This window comes from Salmo trutta, chromosome 4 (assembly GCF_901001165.1).
Source record: "Salmo trutta chromosome 4, fSalTru1.1, whole genome shotgun sequence".
Classification (NCBI taxonomy): Eukaryota; Metazoa; Chordata; class Actinopteri; order Salmoniformes; family Salmonidae; genus Salmo; species Salmo trutta.
The window spans coordinates 25,780,436-25,796,775 of NC_042960.1; the positions used below are offsets into that span (position 1 = coordinate 25,780,436).

General features: G+C 44.8%; 1 protein-coding gene across 3 annotated transcripts in view; it reads right to left on the reverse strand.

Annotated features, from left to right (window-relative positions):
* Window positions 1-1,911: 1,911 nt before the first annotated feature.
* The window catches only part of LOC115192158 (serine/threonine-protein kinase TAO2), a 54,696-nt gene continuing 40,267 nt past the window's right edge, over window positions 1,912-16,340 (reverse strand). For 2 of the 3 annotated variants that reach the window (XM_029750355.1, XM_029750354.1), the window contains exons 17-20: window positions 7,424-7,663; window positions 6,215-6,436; window positions 5,669-5,851; window positions 1,912-5,482 (exon numbers count right to left, since the gene is read on the reverse strand). In XM_029750355.1, coding sequence (XP_029606215.1) covers window positions 4,574-5,482; window positions 5,669-5,851; window positions 6,215-6,436; window positions 7,424-7,663 — 1,554 coding nt within the window. In that variant the 3' untranslated portion in view covers window positions 1,912-4,573. The remainder of the gene's footprint in view (window positions 5,483-5,668; window positions 5,852-6,214; window positions 6,437-7,423; window positions 7,664-16,340) is intronic. The other variant, XM_029750356.1, reaches the window with a different exon arrangement.

Here is a 16,340-nt window from a genome sequence, read left to right on the forward strand (position 1 = left end):
CGATTTGTTTAACACTTTTTTGGTTACTACTACTTTTACCTGGTACTGCATAATTTTTTACAAAAAATGTGGGGTTCAAAACACACCCCATGCTCCACCTGCCCTGAATGACGGGTCGCTACTGGGTATTGTGGGTAGATTGATGAGGGACATTTTTATTTAATCCATTTTAGAATAAGGATGTGACAGTGACACAACAAAATGTGGAAAAAGTCAAGAGGTCTAAATACTTTCCGAATGCAATGTAGAATAGTTTTTCGGTAAAAAAATGTCTCCAGGCACCATTAAACACTCCGGTTCACTTTGGTTACTTTAAAACAGGGTGTGCGGTTTCTAGGAGGTAAGAGAAATGGAAGTAGAATTAACCATGCAAAGTTATACACAGAAGGCTTACAAGGAAATTAATCCAATACATAATTGCACACTACTGCATCATAAGTTAAGCTAAATACAGTAAAAATGTTCTCAATTGCACACTATGAAGATAAACATGCCATAAAGCTAAACATGGATAATATTGCAGTGCCTGAATCACATATCAATGAACATGGATGGCTGAATAGTAAGCAGGCCCAGGTAGAACCTGAAGCTAGCGTTAGCCATGTCGGGTATGCTAGAAGGTCAGGATAAAGCACTGGGTCTGGATATGACTACCATGTGGGAAAGGCACTGTCACCGTTGCATACAATTATACCAGTAAAATATTAACCATCTGCACAATAAGGACTAATGTGAGACAATGGCATCAGACTGAACAGCCCATGTGTAGCCATAGCATTATCATTAGCGGTGGGCTACAAACATTTAGCAGGCCATGCTAACAAATACACTGAACAAAATTATAAATGCATCAATTTCAAAGATTTTACTGAGTTACAGTTCATATAAGGAAATCAGTCAATTTAAATAAATTCATTAGGCCCGAATCTATGGATTTCACGAGTGGGGAAGGGGTGCAGCCATGGATGGGCATAATCCCACCCACTTGGCAGCCAGGTCCATCACTTGGGACTCAGGCCCAGCCAATCAGAATGAGGTTTTTCCCCATAAAAGTGCTTTATTATAGACAGAAATATTCCTCAGCGCTCACCCTCAGATGAAGAAGCCGGATGTGGAGGTCCTGGGCTGGCATGGTTGAGGCCGGTTGGACGTACTTCCAAATTCCGTAAAACGACGTTGGAGGCAGCTTATGGTAGAGAAATTAACATTCAATTTTCTGGCAACAGCTCTGGTGGACATTCCTCCAGTCAGCATGCCAATTGCATGCTCCCTCAAAACTTGAGACATCTGTGGCATTGTGTTGTGTGTCCACAGCACAAGGTGCACATGTGTAGTGATCAATGTTTAATCAGCTTCTTGACATGTCACACCTGTCAGGTGGATGGATTATCTTGGCAAAGGAGAAATGCTCACTAATAGGGATGTAAACAAATTTGTGCATAAAATGAGAGAAATAAGCTTTTTTTTTGTGCGTCTGGAACATTTCTGGGATGTTTTATATTTCAGCTCATGAAACCAACACTTTACATGTTGTGTTTGTATTTTTGTTTAGTGTAATTAGCCTAGCATGCAAAGGCACACAAATGAGTACAAATGTCAATCCCTGCAAACAAACTCCACTATCAACTCTCAAATATCTTATAGGAGTGCTGATCTAGGATCAGTTACACCTCTTAGATCATAACAAATAAGATTACATGGACAGGGAGGACTTGATTCTAGATCAGCACCCCTAAGGGCCCTGGAGTGGTTTTCCCCAAGTGAATTTCCTTTTGAAAGGATGCACAAAATGTAGTCTTTACCTTACATCTTTCATGGTTAGTTACACCAACTAATGTAGTTTGTGGGCATTCCTTTGAACTGACACACAATCCAACCAAGTAGGTACAAATGAAGACAGCATCAATAAGCCACTTTTCCTTTTTTTATTTTTCAAAATGACTTGTGTTTCTGTACAACAAATTCTGTAGCAGACCTCCACTCCACTTTGCATTGAACCTGAACGTAACTTGGCCTCTCTGTACAACAGTTCTATATCCCACCACACACATCCACTCCTCTTTCTATCAGATTCTCGCTCATCCCTGCCCCACCAACTGAGTTGTATCTCAATAGTCTTACGAGTCCCCCCCTCATCTCTCCGTTTGCAATGATGTGAAAGGACAGGTTAAAGTGAATTTCCATCAAAGTCCTTTCACCTGTGCTGTGTTTTCTATATGCCGGTAAAGGGGATGAAACAAGGAAAATGAACTACTTTTGACTATTGAGACCCACCCCTAAGCGTACATCAGCATCACACATTCTCTGTCCCATCAGCTCAGTCTCCATGCCCTAGTCTAAAAATCACAGCCTCTGAAAACAAATCCAGCATGTTCCGTCGTGAACAACGTGTAAACTGAAGTAAACGACCCCAGACGTGTCGAGGTAACTTAGAGGTTAGAGTATTGAAATGCACCACTGGAGAACCAATGTTTCCCACCCCACCATTTTGTTGTAATGTTGGTGCTGTTCAGAGTTGGCAGTGTGAGTTTAGGAGCCAATGGTAGATGATTCTCTACACAAGAGATTCTGGGCTCGGTTAGAATACTTTAAAATGGCTAATTTCTTTCTTTTACTTGACTACTGATGAGTGGGAAGGTGAAAGCATAACAGTGGCGACACTTCGCTTCAATCCAATTCTATCCAGAAATAACTTCCAGAAAGGAAGGCGGGAGTTAAGAAACGACAACGTAATATTCATATTCCAAGTTATTTATAATGTATGCACTTCCTTGTTTTAGGCTGTTTAGATATTTTTAAAGACCAAATAAATTAAACCAACAAATTCAGAGTATTTTTGGTGGGGTGTAGTAGTGTATAGGATAAGTAATGTAGTGTACAATCAACAAGTTTGGCTGGTCCGTATCAACATGAACCACAAGAAGAGAGGTACAATATGGCACAAAACGTGCTGGATTACAGAGGCTGACTTTAGGAGACACTGTATGGTAGATCTAGAATTCAATATATTGACACATACAGCTAAAAACATGAACGGCCCCGTCCACATTTAATACTGGTTCTATAACACTACAACCTTTTGTGGTAATGCACTGCCCAGTAGACTCCGACCCTGAGACCAGAGGGAATGCTTGGGGAAAGGTAGTGTTTTTTCTTCTCTTTAAAAAATAATAAAAACAATGAATTTTTTCACCCTCCATAGCGCTCCATAACAGTAACATTGCTCTTACTCCCCACCTAGTGGTCAAAATTGGCAATTAAAACATTTAAAAAAATGTTCTTTAAACAAAACTTTGTGTGAACAAACATTACAACTGCTCTAGTAGTAATAATAACAATAATAGCAAACATATCTATTTTCCTTCAAAACTATTTTCCAATTTCTATTCACATGGCAAAATTATCAATATTATTACTCTACCAGCGTTTCAGAGTTAGTGCTTTTATGTACACTAAGTACAATGTAGGACAAAGATGTTGAACAGTGAACAATCTTCAATTTTACTGTCAAACTTCTGACAGGTATTATATACTTATATGCATTTCTATAAACATGTATGAATACAAATGCTTTCTGTACATCACTTTCATGCATTGAACTGTAATAACTGCTTTATGCACATGTACATTACACACACCTACCAGGCTGTGTGTCCAGGAATGGGTCAAGCGTGAAAAAACTAAGCGAGCATTCAGCGCTGTACACACCCCCACTTTCAGAATGTTCACAGGGAAATTATTGCTCGGCAGTGGCAGAGTTGTCTTGGGTCAGCCGAGCCACCGGATGGCAGTGTTACATTTGTCATCAATTTGAAAATCCTATTACCAAAAAAACCCAACTGTTTCTGTAGTTGCCTCTGGAGGTTCAACTCCTTGCTTCACCACAAATGGACAGTATACGACCCATCATTAACTAGTATGCTTCACGTGTTAGTTTCTGCGTTATTTACATAGTTTACATTATATTTTAAAGCACCCTCTTTCAAATAGAGCAGTATCGCCACATCCATTCATTTCTCTCAGTTTGATGTCAGCAGAGAAACCTATTGCTGTTAAAACTCCCCTTTCCTCCCACTTGTATCCCTTCCGTCTGTCTGTGCAGACATAATACTCTATGGTGTCTGTCTACTCTAAGCAGCTAGTCTGCTCAACTGACCCCTACTGGTGGCCAGGCCAGTCTGACCTTATTGTTAATAGCCCCACCCCCTCCCTCATCTAAACCCCTCCCCTGAATTTGTGAGAGATGACCTCTTCCAATAAAAATAATCCCCTTGAACAATAGGAACAGTGGACTTGCTTTGGCTCCACCCTTTGTGGTGGTAAACCTGTTAGCACCACCCCCTCCATGAACAAACATTCTTGCAGAATAGAGAGCAGGGACATTCACCCCCCCCCCCCCCCCCCCCACACACACACACTACTCACTGCATGGCATATCTCAAACTACACCCTATTCCCCATACGAGGGTTAGGGTGTCGTTTCAGACGCAGTCTCAGAAGGGGCAGGCTTGGTTTGTTCTCTTACCGCGCCCCTTTAAGACTGAGGGGTGGAGCCTATCGTTGCCCTTCCCCTTTAAGAGTAGGAGAGGTGGGAGCCGTTGGAGATGTGTGAGGTGACCGAGGTGCTCCGGCTCAGACCCCCCTCGCCCCCCCCTGCCCCGCCAGGCCCCCCTGAGGCCGTCCTCCTCAGGGGCTGGGGGCTGTTCCTCAGGGCCATCAGGCTGGGGCCCCTGGCCACCAGACCCCCGTATCCCCCTCCCTGGGAAGACGAGGAGGAGGAGGAGGAGGGCGGGGAGGAAGAGTAGAGGGAGATGGGTGGTGGGGGAGGGGGAGGTGGCAGGAGAGCCAGGGACTGGGCTGAGGCGTGTTGGGAGAGGTGGTGGTGGTGGTGAACTCCTCCTCCGTGGTGGTGGTGGTGGTGTCCTCCTCCCCACTCTCTCTCCCTGTCCCTCTCACGGTCCTCGCGCTCGCGGCTCTCTCGGTACAAGTGTGGCGTGCTCTGGTGGTGGTGCTGGGGGAGGTAGTGTTGTTGTGGCTGCTGGTGATGGTGATGATGGTGGTGGGAGGACGAGGAGGAAGATGAGGAGTTGGAGGAGTGGCCTCTACCACTCATGTTCATCTCACTATCCCTCCCCAGGCCGTGAGACGAAGTGATCGACTCGGCACGGCTGAACCCTCCACCACTGCAGCTGTTCTGGCTACGCCACGAAGGGGGAGCCACAGAGTTCTGCACACCGTGGCTCCAGTGACTCCCGGAGCGAGGGACAGGGCGGGAGGGCCAGCCCCCGGGGCCAGAGGAGGGGCTGGGGTTGGGGTAGCCCTGGTTGAAGGCCTCGGCGGGGATGCCCGTCAGCGCCATGTTGCTGAAGCCAAGGCGCATGCTCTCCGAGTCAAAAGCCTCGATCTCCCGGGCCTGGCGCTCCAGTAGAGTACGGATACGCTCTGAACGCTCGTTCTGCAGAGACAGCATCTCTTCCTCAATCTAAGAGAGGGGGGGATGCAATAAGACTACAAACTGGTTGTGTCCCAATAATTTTTTAAGTGGCCTATCCTTTTTGGTGTCAATGTATATTGTACATATTCTCTTGCGCACACACAACCCCCCCCCCCACACACACACACAATCCCTTCAGACACCCCTCCACCCAACTCTCCGTCTCGCTCTCACCCTCTGTTCCAGCAGGGCCCTGCGGATGGACACCCTTTGCTCCAGGTCATTGGCCTCTCTCTCGTGCTGGGAGTCTGTGTGGATCTTGATCTTGCTCTGGTAAGCGTTCAGCAGCTCCAACTCCTGCTGCAGCTGCATCCGCAGCACCTGGTACTCTGCTTCCTGGGTCTCGTCCAATCGCAACTAGAGGAGGAAGAGGGGGAGGGCTGGACGTCAGTAGAGCACACCCTGGTCTAAATGGACAGTTTTGGGAAGTCTACCACTCAAAATGTGGTATTTGTAGTCGTAATTTGTAATTTTAGTAGTTCTAGAGCTTAGCATGGACGTAGTAGGTGTTTGTTGAACTGAAATTTGTTGGTATACATTTTTGGTGTAGCTCGTTTAATATGTAGGTGTGCAGTTGATGTGTAATGGGTGTGATCTGCAGTGTGTGCATGTCTTTGTCTGGGTTGTCTCTCTGCGTGTGTGTGTGTGTGTGTAGTTGTTCTGTAGTATAACGTCTTCGTAGTTGTCAGGTGTAGGAGAGGTGCACGGTAGGGTCCTTGCCTTACTCACAGCCTGTGTGGACAGCATGTCGTTGATGGAGTGGTCGTACTGCTCGGCCAGGATGGCCAGTTTCCTGGTCTGCTCCTCCTTCAGCCTCTTGAGCACCGCCTTGTGGTCGGCCTTGGGAGTGCTCTCCAACAGGTGGTTCCTCAGGGCCTTGTACTGACGCGTCTGGATCTTACAAGTGTCCTGGAACTGACGCTTGATCTGGAGCTCCTTGGACTGGGAAGAAGTGAAAGGAGTGAGGGAAGAAAGGGAAGAAAGGAGAGGGGGGAGAGAGGGAAGAAAGGAGAGGGGGGGAGAGAGGGAAGAAAGGAGAGGGGGGGAGAGAGGGAAGAAAGGAGAGGGGGGAGAGAGGGAAGAAAGGAGAGGGGGGAGAGAGGGAAGAAAGGAGAGGGGGGGGAGAGAGGGAAGAAAGGAGAGGGGGGGGAGAGAGGGAAGAAAGGAGGGGGGGAGGAAAGAAAGGAGGGGGAGGGAAGAAAGGAGGGGGGGAGGGAAGAAAGGAGGGGGGAGGGAAGAAAGGAGGGGGGGAGGGAAGAAAGGAGGGGGGGGGGAGGGGGAAGAAAGGAGAGGGGGGAGAGAGAAGAAAGGAGAGGGGGGGAGAGAGGGAAGAAAGGAGGGGGAGGAGAGAGGGAAGAAAGGAGGGGGGGAGAGAGGGAAGAATCATAAGGTGATTGCACCAATTTGTAAGTCGCTCTGGATAAGAGCGTCTGCTAAATGACGTAAATGTAATGTAAATGTAAGAAAGGAGAGGGGGGAGAGAGAGAAGAAAGGAGAGGGGGGAGTGAGGGAGGGGGGAGTGAGGGAGAGGGGAGAGGGGGGAGTGAGGGAAGGGAGAGGGGGGAGTGAGGGAGGGGAGAGGGGGGAGGGAGGGAGGGGAGAGGGGGGAGGGAGGGAAGGGAGAGGGGGGAGGGAGGGAAGGGAGAGGGGGGAGTGAAAGGAGGGAGGGGCGGACGTGAGGGAAGAAAGGAGGGGGGAGTGAGGGAGGGAAGGGAGAGTGAGGGAGGAAAGGGAGAGTGAAGGAGGGAAGGGAGAGGGCAGAGTGAGGGAGGGAAGGGAGAAAGGCGGAGGGAAGGGAGAAGGGCGGAGTGAGGGAAGAAAGGAGGGTGGGGCGGACGTGAGGGAAGAAAGGAGGGAACGTGAGGGAAGAAAGGAGGGAACGTGAGGGAAGAAAGGAGGGAGGGGGAAGTGAGGGAGGGAGAGCCTTACCTTGAGGCTCTTGGGCTGCTGGCGGACCTCCACGGTGTGTTTCTGCCGGAGCTCCTGCTCCCTCCTCTTGTTGTACTCCATCTGGTTGGTGAGCTCCGTCTGGTGCTGCGTGCGGATCAAGTCGGCCCGCGTACGCTGCACCGCTCCCAGCTGACGAAACTCCAGCTCCTGGGTGGACTCGTGGTGCCTCAGCAGCATGGCACACTCCAGGTCCCTCTGGGTCTGCTTCTTGTTCAGGTCCTGGAGGGGGGGAGAGAAGAAGAAAAAAACAGGTATAGGAAGAAAGATGGAGAGAAGGTAGGAAACGTGTCAAATAAGTGATCACAACACAATTAAGTAGCTTGCCTGTGTAACACAAAAAAAAATTTGACACCTACTCATTCAAGGTATTTTCTTCATTTTTACTATTTTCTACATTGTAGAATAATAGTGAAGACATCCAAATTATGAACACATGGAATCATGTAGTGACCAAAAAAGTGTTTTGCACACTTGGCATTCTCTCAACCAGCTTCACCTGGAATGCTTTCCCAACAATCTTGAAGGAGTTCCCACATAAGTTGAGCACTTGTTGGCTGCTTTTCCTTCACTCTGCGGTCCAACTCATCCCAAACCATCTCAATTGGGTTGAGGTTGGGTGATTGTGGAGGCCAGGTCATCTGATGCAGCACTCCATCACTCTCCTTGTTCAGATGGGACTTACACAGCCTGTAGGTGTGTTGGTTCATTGTCCTGTTGAGAAACAAATGATAGTGGGACTAAGCCAAAACCAGATGGGACGGCGAATTGCTGCAGAATGCTGTGGTAGCCATGCTGGTTAAGTGCGCCTTGAATTCAAAATAAATCACTGACTGTCACCAGCAAAGCCCACCCACACCATACCCTCCTTATCCATGCTTCACGGTGGGAACCACAATTGCGGAGATCTGTTCACCTACTTTGTGTCTCACAAAGACACGGCGTTTGGAACCAAATATCTAAAATTTGGACTCATCAGACCAAAGGACAGATTTCCACCGGTCTAATGTCCATTGCTCGTGTTTCTTGACAAAAGCAAGCCTCTTTTTCTTATTGGTGTCCTTGTAGTGGTTTCTTTGCAGCAATTCGACCATGAAGGCCTGATTCACGCAGTCTCCTCTGAACAGTTGATGTTGGGCTGCAATTTCTGAGGCTGGTAACACTAATTTACTTATCCTCTGCAGCAGAGGTAACTCTGGGTCTTCCTTTCCTGTGGCGGCCCTAATGAGAGCTGGTTTCATCATAGCGCTTGATGTTTTTTGCGACTACACTTGAATGCACTTTCAAAGTTCTTGACATTTTCCAGATTGATTGACCTTCATGTCTTAAAGTAATGATGGACTGTAGTTTGCTTATTTGAGCTGTTCTTGCATAAAATTGACTTGTTATTTTACCAAATAGGGATTGGCTCAAAAGCATTAAGGAAAGGATTTCCACAAATTAACTTTTAACAAGGCACACCTGTTAATTGAAATGCATTTCAGTTGACCACCTCATGAAGCTGGTTGAGAGAATGCCAACAGTGTGCAAAGCTGTCATCAAACCAAAGGGTGGCTACATTGAAGAATCTCAAATATATTTATACTTTTTTGGTTACTACATAATTCCATGTGTTATTTCATAGGTTGATGTCTTCACTATTATTATACAATGTAGAAAATAGTAAAATAAAGACAAATCCTGGAATGAGTAGGTGTCCAAACTTGACTGGTTATGCATGTATGCATGTATGAACACTGCTCAAAAAAATAAAGGGAACACTTAAACAACACATCCTAGATCTGAATGAAAGAAATAATCTTATTAAATACTTTTTTCTTTACATTAGTTGAATGTGCTGACAACAAAATCACAAAAATAATCAATGGAAATCCAATTTATCAACCCATGGAGGTCTGGATTTGGAGTCACACTCAAAATTAGAGTGGAAAAACACACTACAGGCTGATCCAACTTTGATGTAATGTCCTTAAAACAAGTCAAAATGAGGCTCAGTAGTGTGTGTTGCCTCCACGTGCCTGTATGACCTCCCTACAACGTCTGGGCATGCTCCAGATGAGGTGGCGGATGGTCTCCTGAGGGATCTCCTCCCAGACCTGGACTAAAGCATCCGCCAACTCCTGGACAGTCTGTGGTGCAAAGTGGCGTTGGTGGATGGAGCGAGACATGATGTCCCAGATATGCTCAATTGGATTCAGGTCTGGGGAACGGGCGGGCCAGTCCATAGCATCAATGCCTTCCTCTTGCAGGAACTGCTGACACACTCCAGCCACATGAGGTCTAGCATTGTCTTGCATTAGGAGGAACCCAGGGCCAACCGCACCAGCATATGGTCTCACAAGGGGTCTGAGGATCTCATCTCGGTACCTAATGACAGTCAGGCTACCTCTGGCGAGCACATGGAGGGCTGTGCGGCCCCCCAAAGAAATGCCACCCCACACCATGACTGATCCAAACCGGTCATGCTGGAGGATGTTGCAGGCAGCAGAACGTTCTCCACGGCGTCTCCAGACTCTGTCACGTCTGTCACATGTGCTCAGTGTGAACCTGCTTTCATCTGTGAAGAGCACAGGGCGCCAGTGGCGAATTTGCCAATCTTGGTGTTCTCTGGCAAATGCCAAACGTCCTGCACGGTGTTGGGCTGTAAGCACAACCCCCACCTGTGGACGTCGGGCCCTCACACCACCCTCATGGAGTCTGTTTCTGACCGTTTGAGCAGACACATGCACATTTGTGGCCTGCTGGAGGTCATTTTGCAGGGCTCTGACAGTGATCCTCCTACTCCTCCTTGCACAAAGGCGGAGGTAGCGGTCCTGCTGCTGGGTTGTTGCCCTCCTACGGCCTCCTCCACGTCTCCTGATGTACTAGCCTGTCTCCTGGTAGCGCCTCCATGCTCTGGACACTACGCTGACAGACACAGCAAACCTTCTTGCCACAGCTCGCATTGATGTGCCATCCTGGATGAGCTGCACTACCTGAGCCACTTGTGTGGGTTGTAGACTCCATCTCATGCTACCACTAGAGTGAAAGCACCACCAGCATTCAAAAGTGACCAAAACATCAGCCAGGAAGCATAGGAACTGAGAAGTGGTCTGTGGTCTCCACCTGCAGAACCACTCCTTTATTGGGGGTTATTGCCTATAATTTCCACCTGTTGTCTATTCCATTTGCACAACAGCATGTGAAATTTATTGTCAATCAGTGTTGCTTCCTAAGTGGACAGTTTGATTTCACAGAAGTGTGATTGACTTGGAGTTACATTGTGTTGTTTAACCTGTTGGGGCTAGGGGGCAGTATTTGCACGGCCGGATAAAAAAACGTACCCGATTTAATCTGGTTACTACTCCTGCCAGTAACTAGAATATGCATATAATTAGTCGATTTGGATAGAAAACACTCTAAAGTTTCTAAAACTGTTTTAATGGTGTCTGTGAGTATAATAGAACTCATATGGCAGGCAAAACCCTGAGACAAATCCTGACAGGAAACTGAAATCTGATGTGTGGATATCACTTCAAACATTTGCCATTGAAACACACAGGGGCTTGTGAATCATTTGCACTTCCTATGGCTTCCACTAGATGTCCCCAGTCTTTACAAAGTGGTTTGAGTCTCCTATGGTAGTAACTGACCCAAAGAGAGGCTGTGGCACTTGGTCACAGGGGATGGGCCATTACCATTGTGACGTCGGCGCCCATGACTACTCTCCATTTTCGAAACGTTTTGAAAAACAATGCAACCGTCCCAATGGAATATTATTGAAGCCCTGGTTGAAAAAGCCCCTAAAGATTTATGTTATAAAACGTTTGACATGTTTGAACGAACTTAAATATATTTTTTTGCTCATTCCTGACGACAAGTCAGATGCACACGGTACATTTTCACTAGCCTTCGGAGCGCGCTAACACTATTGGGACATAAATTAACTTTTTTGAACAAAACTACATTTGTTATGGACCTGGGATTCTAGAAGTGCCTTCTGATAAAGATAAAAGGTAAGGTATTATTTACAATAGTATTTTTGATGGTTGATCGTTCCAAGTTGGCTCCAACATGTATAGCCTAGACTTTTTTTCTGGGCATACCACGTCGTTTATTGCAAAGTGTGATTTCCCAGTAAAGTTATTTTTAAATCTGGCAAAGCGATGGCATTCAAGACATGTTAATCTATAAGTCTTTGAATGACAATATTACATTTTAACAATGTTTTCGAATAGTAATTTTGTAAATTGTAGCGCTAATTCACCGGAAGCATTTGAGGGAAAAGATTTTCTGGACGTCATGCGCCGATGTAAAATGCTGTTTTTATATACAAATATGAACTTTATCGAACGAAAAATGCATGCATTGTGTAACATGATGTCCTAGGAGTGTCATCTGATGAAGGTTGTCAAAGGTTAGTGCTGCATTTAGCTGTGTTTTGGGTATTTGTGATGCATGCTAGTTGCTTTGAAAATGGCTGTGTGATTATTTCTGGCTGGGTACTCTGCTGACATAATCTAATGTTTTGCTTTTGCTGTAAAGCCTTTTTGAAATCGGACAACGTGGTTCGATTCAGGAGAGGGGTATCTATAAAATGGTGTAAAATAGTCATATGTTTGAGAAATTGAAGTTATAGCATTTATGAGGTTTTGCATTTAGCGCGACGCGATTCCACTGGCTGTTGATTAGGGTGGGACGCTTGCCCAGACAGGTTAATGCAGCTGGTGGCCACACCAGATACTGACTTACTTTTGAATTTGATCCCCCCCTTTGCTCAGGGACACATTATTCAATTTCTGTTAGTCACATGTCTGTGGAACTTGTTCAGTTTTTGTCTCAGTTGTTGAATCTTATGTTCATACAAATATTTCCATGTTAAGTTTGATGGAGAAAAAAACCGAAGTTGACAGTGAGAGGACGTTTCGTTTTTTTTGTTTAATGTATGTATGTTGCATGTATGTATGTATGTATGTATGCATGCATGCATGTACACTACCGTTCAAAAGTTTGGGGTCACTTAGCTTTTCTTTCAAAAACAAGGACATTTCAATTTTTTTGTCCATTAAAATAACATCAAATTGATCAGAAATACAGTGTAGGCATTGTTAATGCTGTAAATGACTATTGTAGCTGGAAACGGCTGATTTTGAATGAAATATCTACATAGGCGTACAGAGGCCCATTATCAGCAACCATCACTCCTGTGTTCCAATGACACTAGTCTCGACAGCAACAGTGAAGAGGCGACTCCGGGATGCTGGCCTTCTAGGCAGAGTTCCTCTGTCCAGTGTCTGTTCTTTTGCCCATCTTAATCTTTTATTTTTATTGGCCAGCCTGAGATATGGCTTTTTCTTTGCAACTGCCTAGAAGACCAACATCCCGGAGTCGCCTCTTCACGGTTGACGTTGAGACTGGTCTTCTGCGGGTACTATTTAATTAAGCTGCCAGTTGAGGACTTGTGAGGCATCGGTTTCTCAAACTAGACACTCGATTGTACTTGTCCTCTTGCTCAGTTGTGCACCGGGGCCTCCCACTCCTCTTTCTATTCAGGTTAGAGACCGTTTGCGTAGTTCTGTGAAAGGAGTTGTACACAGTGTTGTACGAGATCTTCAGTTTCTTGTAAATTTCTTGCATGGAATAGTCATTTCTCAGAACAAGAATAGACTGACGAGTTTCAAAAGTTATTTGTTTCTGGCCATTTTGAGCCTGTGATCGAACCCACGAAAGCTGAAAAATCCAGTCACTCAACTAGTCTAAAGAGGGACATTTTAATTGCTTCTTTAATCAGAACAACAGTTTTCAGCTGTGCTAACATAATTGCAAAGGGTTTTCTAATGATCAACTAGCCTTTTAAAATAATAAACTTGGATTAGCTAACAACGTGCCATTGGAACACAGGAGTGATGGTTGCTGATAATGAGCCTCTGTATGCCTATGTAGATAATCCATTTTTTTTTTAAATCTGCCGTTTCCAGCTACAATAGTCATTTACAACATTAACACTGTATTTCTGATCAATTTGATGTTATTTTAAAAATGGACCATTTTTTTAGCTTTCTTTCAAAAACAAGGACATTTCTAAGTGACCCCAAACCTTTGAACGGTAGTGTGTGTGTGTGTGTGTGTGTGTGTGTGTGTGTGCGCATGTACGCATGACAATTGCCGTGAGACAGTTGAGACATGGATTGTGAACAGTGGTTCATCCTTTAAAAGTTGCAGCGTACTGCAGCACAGCTTGCGTGGTGCCGCAGAATTCTATGGCAACTGGTACCATTAGTGCTAGTTTTACCACCAGAGGGCATCTATAATTCTCGCTCTCTTACTCTCGGAGGATCTGAGCCCTAGGACCATGCCTCAGGACTACCTGGCCTGATGACTTCTTGCTGTCCCCAGTCCACCTGGTCGTGCTGCTGCTACAGTTTCAACTGTTCTGCCTGCGGCTATGGTACCCTGACCTGTTCACCGGACGTGCTACCGGTCCCAGACCTGCTGTTTTCAACTCTCTAGAGACAGCAGGAGCAGTAGAGATACTCTGAATGATCGGGTATGAAAAGCCAACTGACATTTACTCCTGAGGTGCTGACCTGTTGCACCCTCTACAACCACTGGGATTATTATTACTTGACCCTGCTGGTCATCTATGAACATTTGAACATCTTGGCCATGTTGTGTTATAATCTCCACCCGGCACAGCCAGATAAGGACTGGCCACCCCTCATAGCCTGGTTCCTCTCTAGGTTTCTTCCTAGGTTCTGGCCTTTCTTGCGAGTTTTTCCAAGCCACCGTGTTTCTACACCTGCATTGCTTGCTGTTTGGGGTTTTAGGCTGGGTTTCTGTACAGCAATTTGTGACATCAGCTGATTTAATTAGGGCTTTATAAATACATTTGATTGATTGATTTTATAGTCTTCAATAATGGCTGTACAAGACAATTTCAAATGTTTTTGTAAGAACATTGTATATGGGACTGATTTTAGTACATTTTGCTTAATTCATTTGATTAATATTATGGTGTTTCCATTTCAAGAAAAACCCTCTGGGTTACGTTAGGATGGAACGGAAAATATGGCGCTGTACAACGTGACGGTCGGAGTAGGCTACAGTACCTGGCTATTTAGCTAAAGAATCCCTGTGTCGTGCAGGCACGTGGGAGACCGGGGTTCAATTCCCCAACGGGGAGGAAGGAGTAGGCTTGTAAATAAGAATGTGTTCTTAACCTGTTAGGGTATAGGGGGCAGTATTTTCACGGCTGGATAAAAAAAATGTACCCGATTTAATCTGGTTACTAATCCTACCCAGTAACTACAATATGCATATACTTATTATATATGGATAGAAAACACCCTAAAGTTTATAATACTGTTTGAATGGTGTCTGTGAGTATAACAGAAGTCATTTGGCAGGCAAAACCCTGAGACAGATTCTGACAGGAAGTGGATACCTGATGTGTTGAATTGACTTTAAGCCTATACCATTGAAAAACAAAGGGGCTGAGGAATGTTTTGGCACTTCCTATTGCTTCCACAAGATGTCCCCAGCCTTTACAAAGTGTTTTGAGTCTTCTACTCTGAGATCTGACTGAAGAAGAGCCTTGGAACGGTGATGGCCCATTAGACACCTTGCGCGCGAGTTAATGGTGGGTACTCTCATTCCGAAACGTTTTAAAAAAGAACCCAATGGTCCGCCTTGAATTGTATTCATGTTCTGGTTAAAAAAGGCCCTAATGATTTATGCGATACAACGTTTGACATGTTTGAACGAACGTAAATATATTTTTTCCATTCGTGAAGTGAAGTCCGGCTGGCTTAGATCATGTGCTAACAACACGGAGGTTTTTGGACATAAATGATGAGCTTTTTTGAACAAAACTACATTCGTTATGGACCTGGGATTCTTTGGAAGTGACATCTGATGAAGAGAATCAAAGGTAATGGATTATTTACATAGTATTTTCGATTTTAGATCTCTCCAACATGGCGGTTAGTCTGTATCGCAATGCGTATTTTTCTGGGCGCAGTGCTCAGATTATTGCAAAGTGTGATTTCCCAGTAAGGTTAATTTTAAATCTGGCAAGTCCATTGCGTTCAAGAGATGTAAATCTATAATTCTTTGAATGACAATATAATATTTTACCAATGTTTTCTAATATTAATTAATTATTTTGTTGTCATGACTTGACTGCCGGTATTGGAGGGAAACGATTTCCTGAACATCAACGCCATAGTAAAACGCTGTTTTTAGATATAAATATGAACTTGATAGAACTAAAAATGCATGCATTGTCTAACAATGTCCTAGGAGTGTCATCTGATGGAGATTGTAAAAGGTTAGTGCATAATTTTAGCTGATTTTATGGTTTTGGTGACGCCTGTCTTTGAATCGACAATGCATTACACACAGCTATTGTCAATGTACTCTCCTAACATAACTTTATGCTTTCCCCGTAAAACCTTTTTGAAATCGGACAACGTGGTTAGATTAAGGAGATGTTTATCTTTCAAAGGGTGTAAGTTAGTTGTATGTTTGAGAAATTTGAATTTTGACATTTATTTGGTTTCAAATTTGCCACGGGTGGCACGCTAACGTCCCACATAGCCCCAAGAAGTTAACTGACTTGCCTAGTTAAATAAAGTGCATAACATTTCTCCACCCATATTTATTAATTCAAGTCTAACCAATACCCAAACGGAGATCCAGTGAAAATAAAAATCTCATTGATTTATCAAGACCAGTCCCTTTGTTTGTCTCAGAGCAGTGCAAAACTAAAATAGTTGTAGGTTTTTGCTTCAAATACTATTTCTTCTAACTTCAATATGCTCTTTAAATAAATAAGACCTTCACCTGTTTTAACAGTACAATACTCAACACTACTGAGACTCATGTTGCCTTCGGTAGGCCTACAGTATGTCGAAAAATA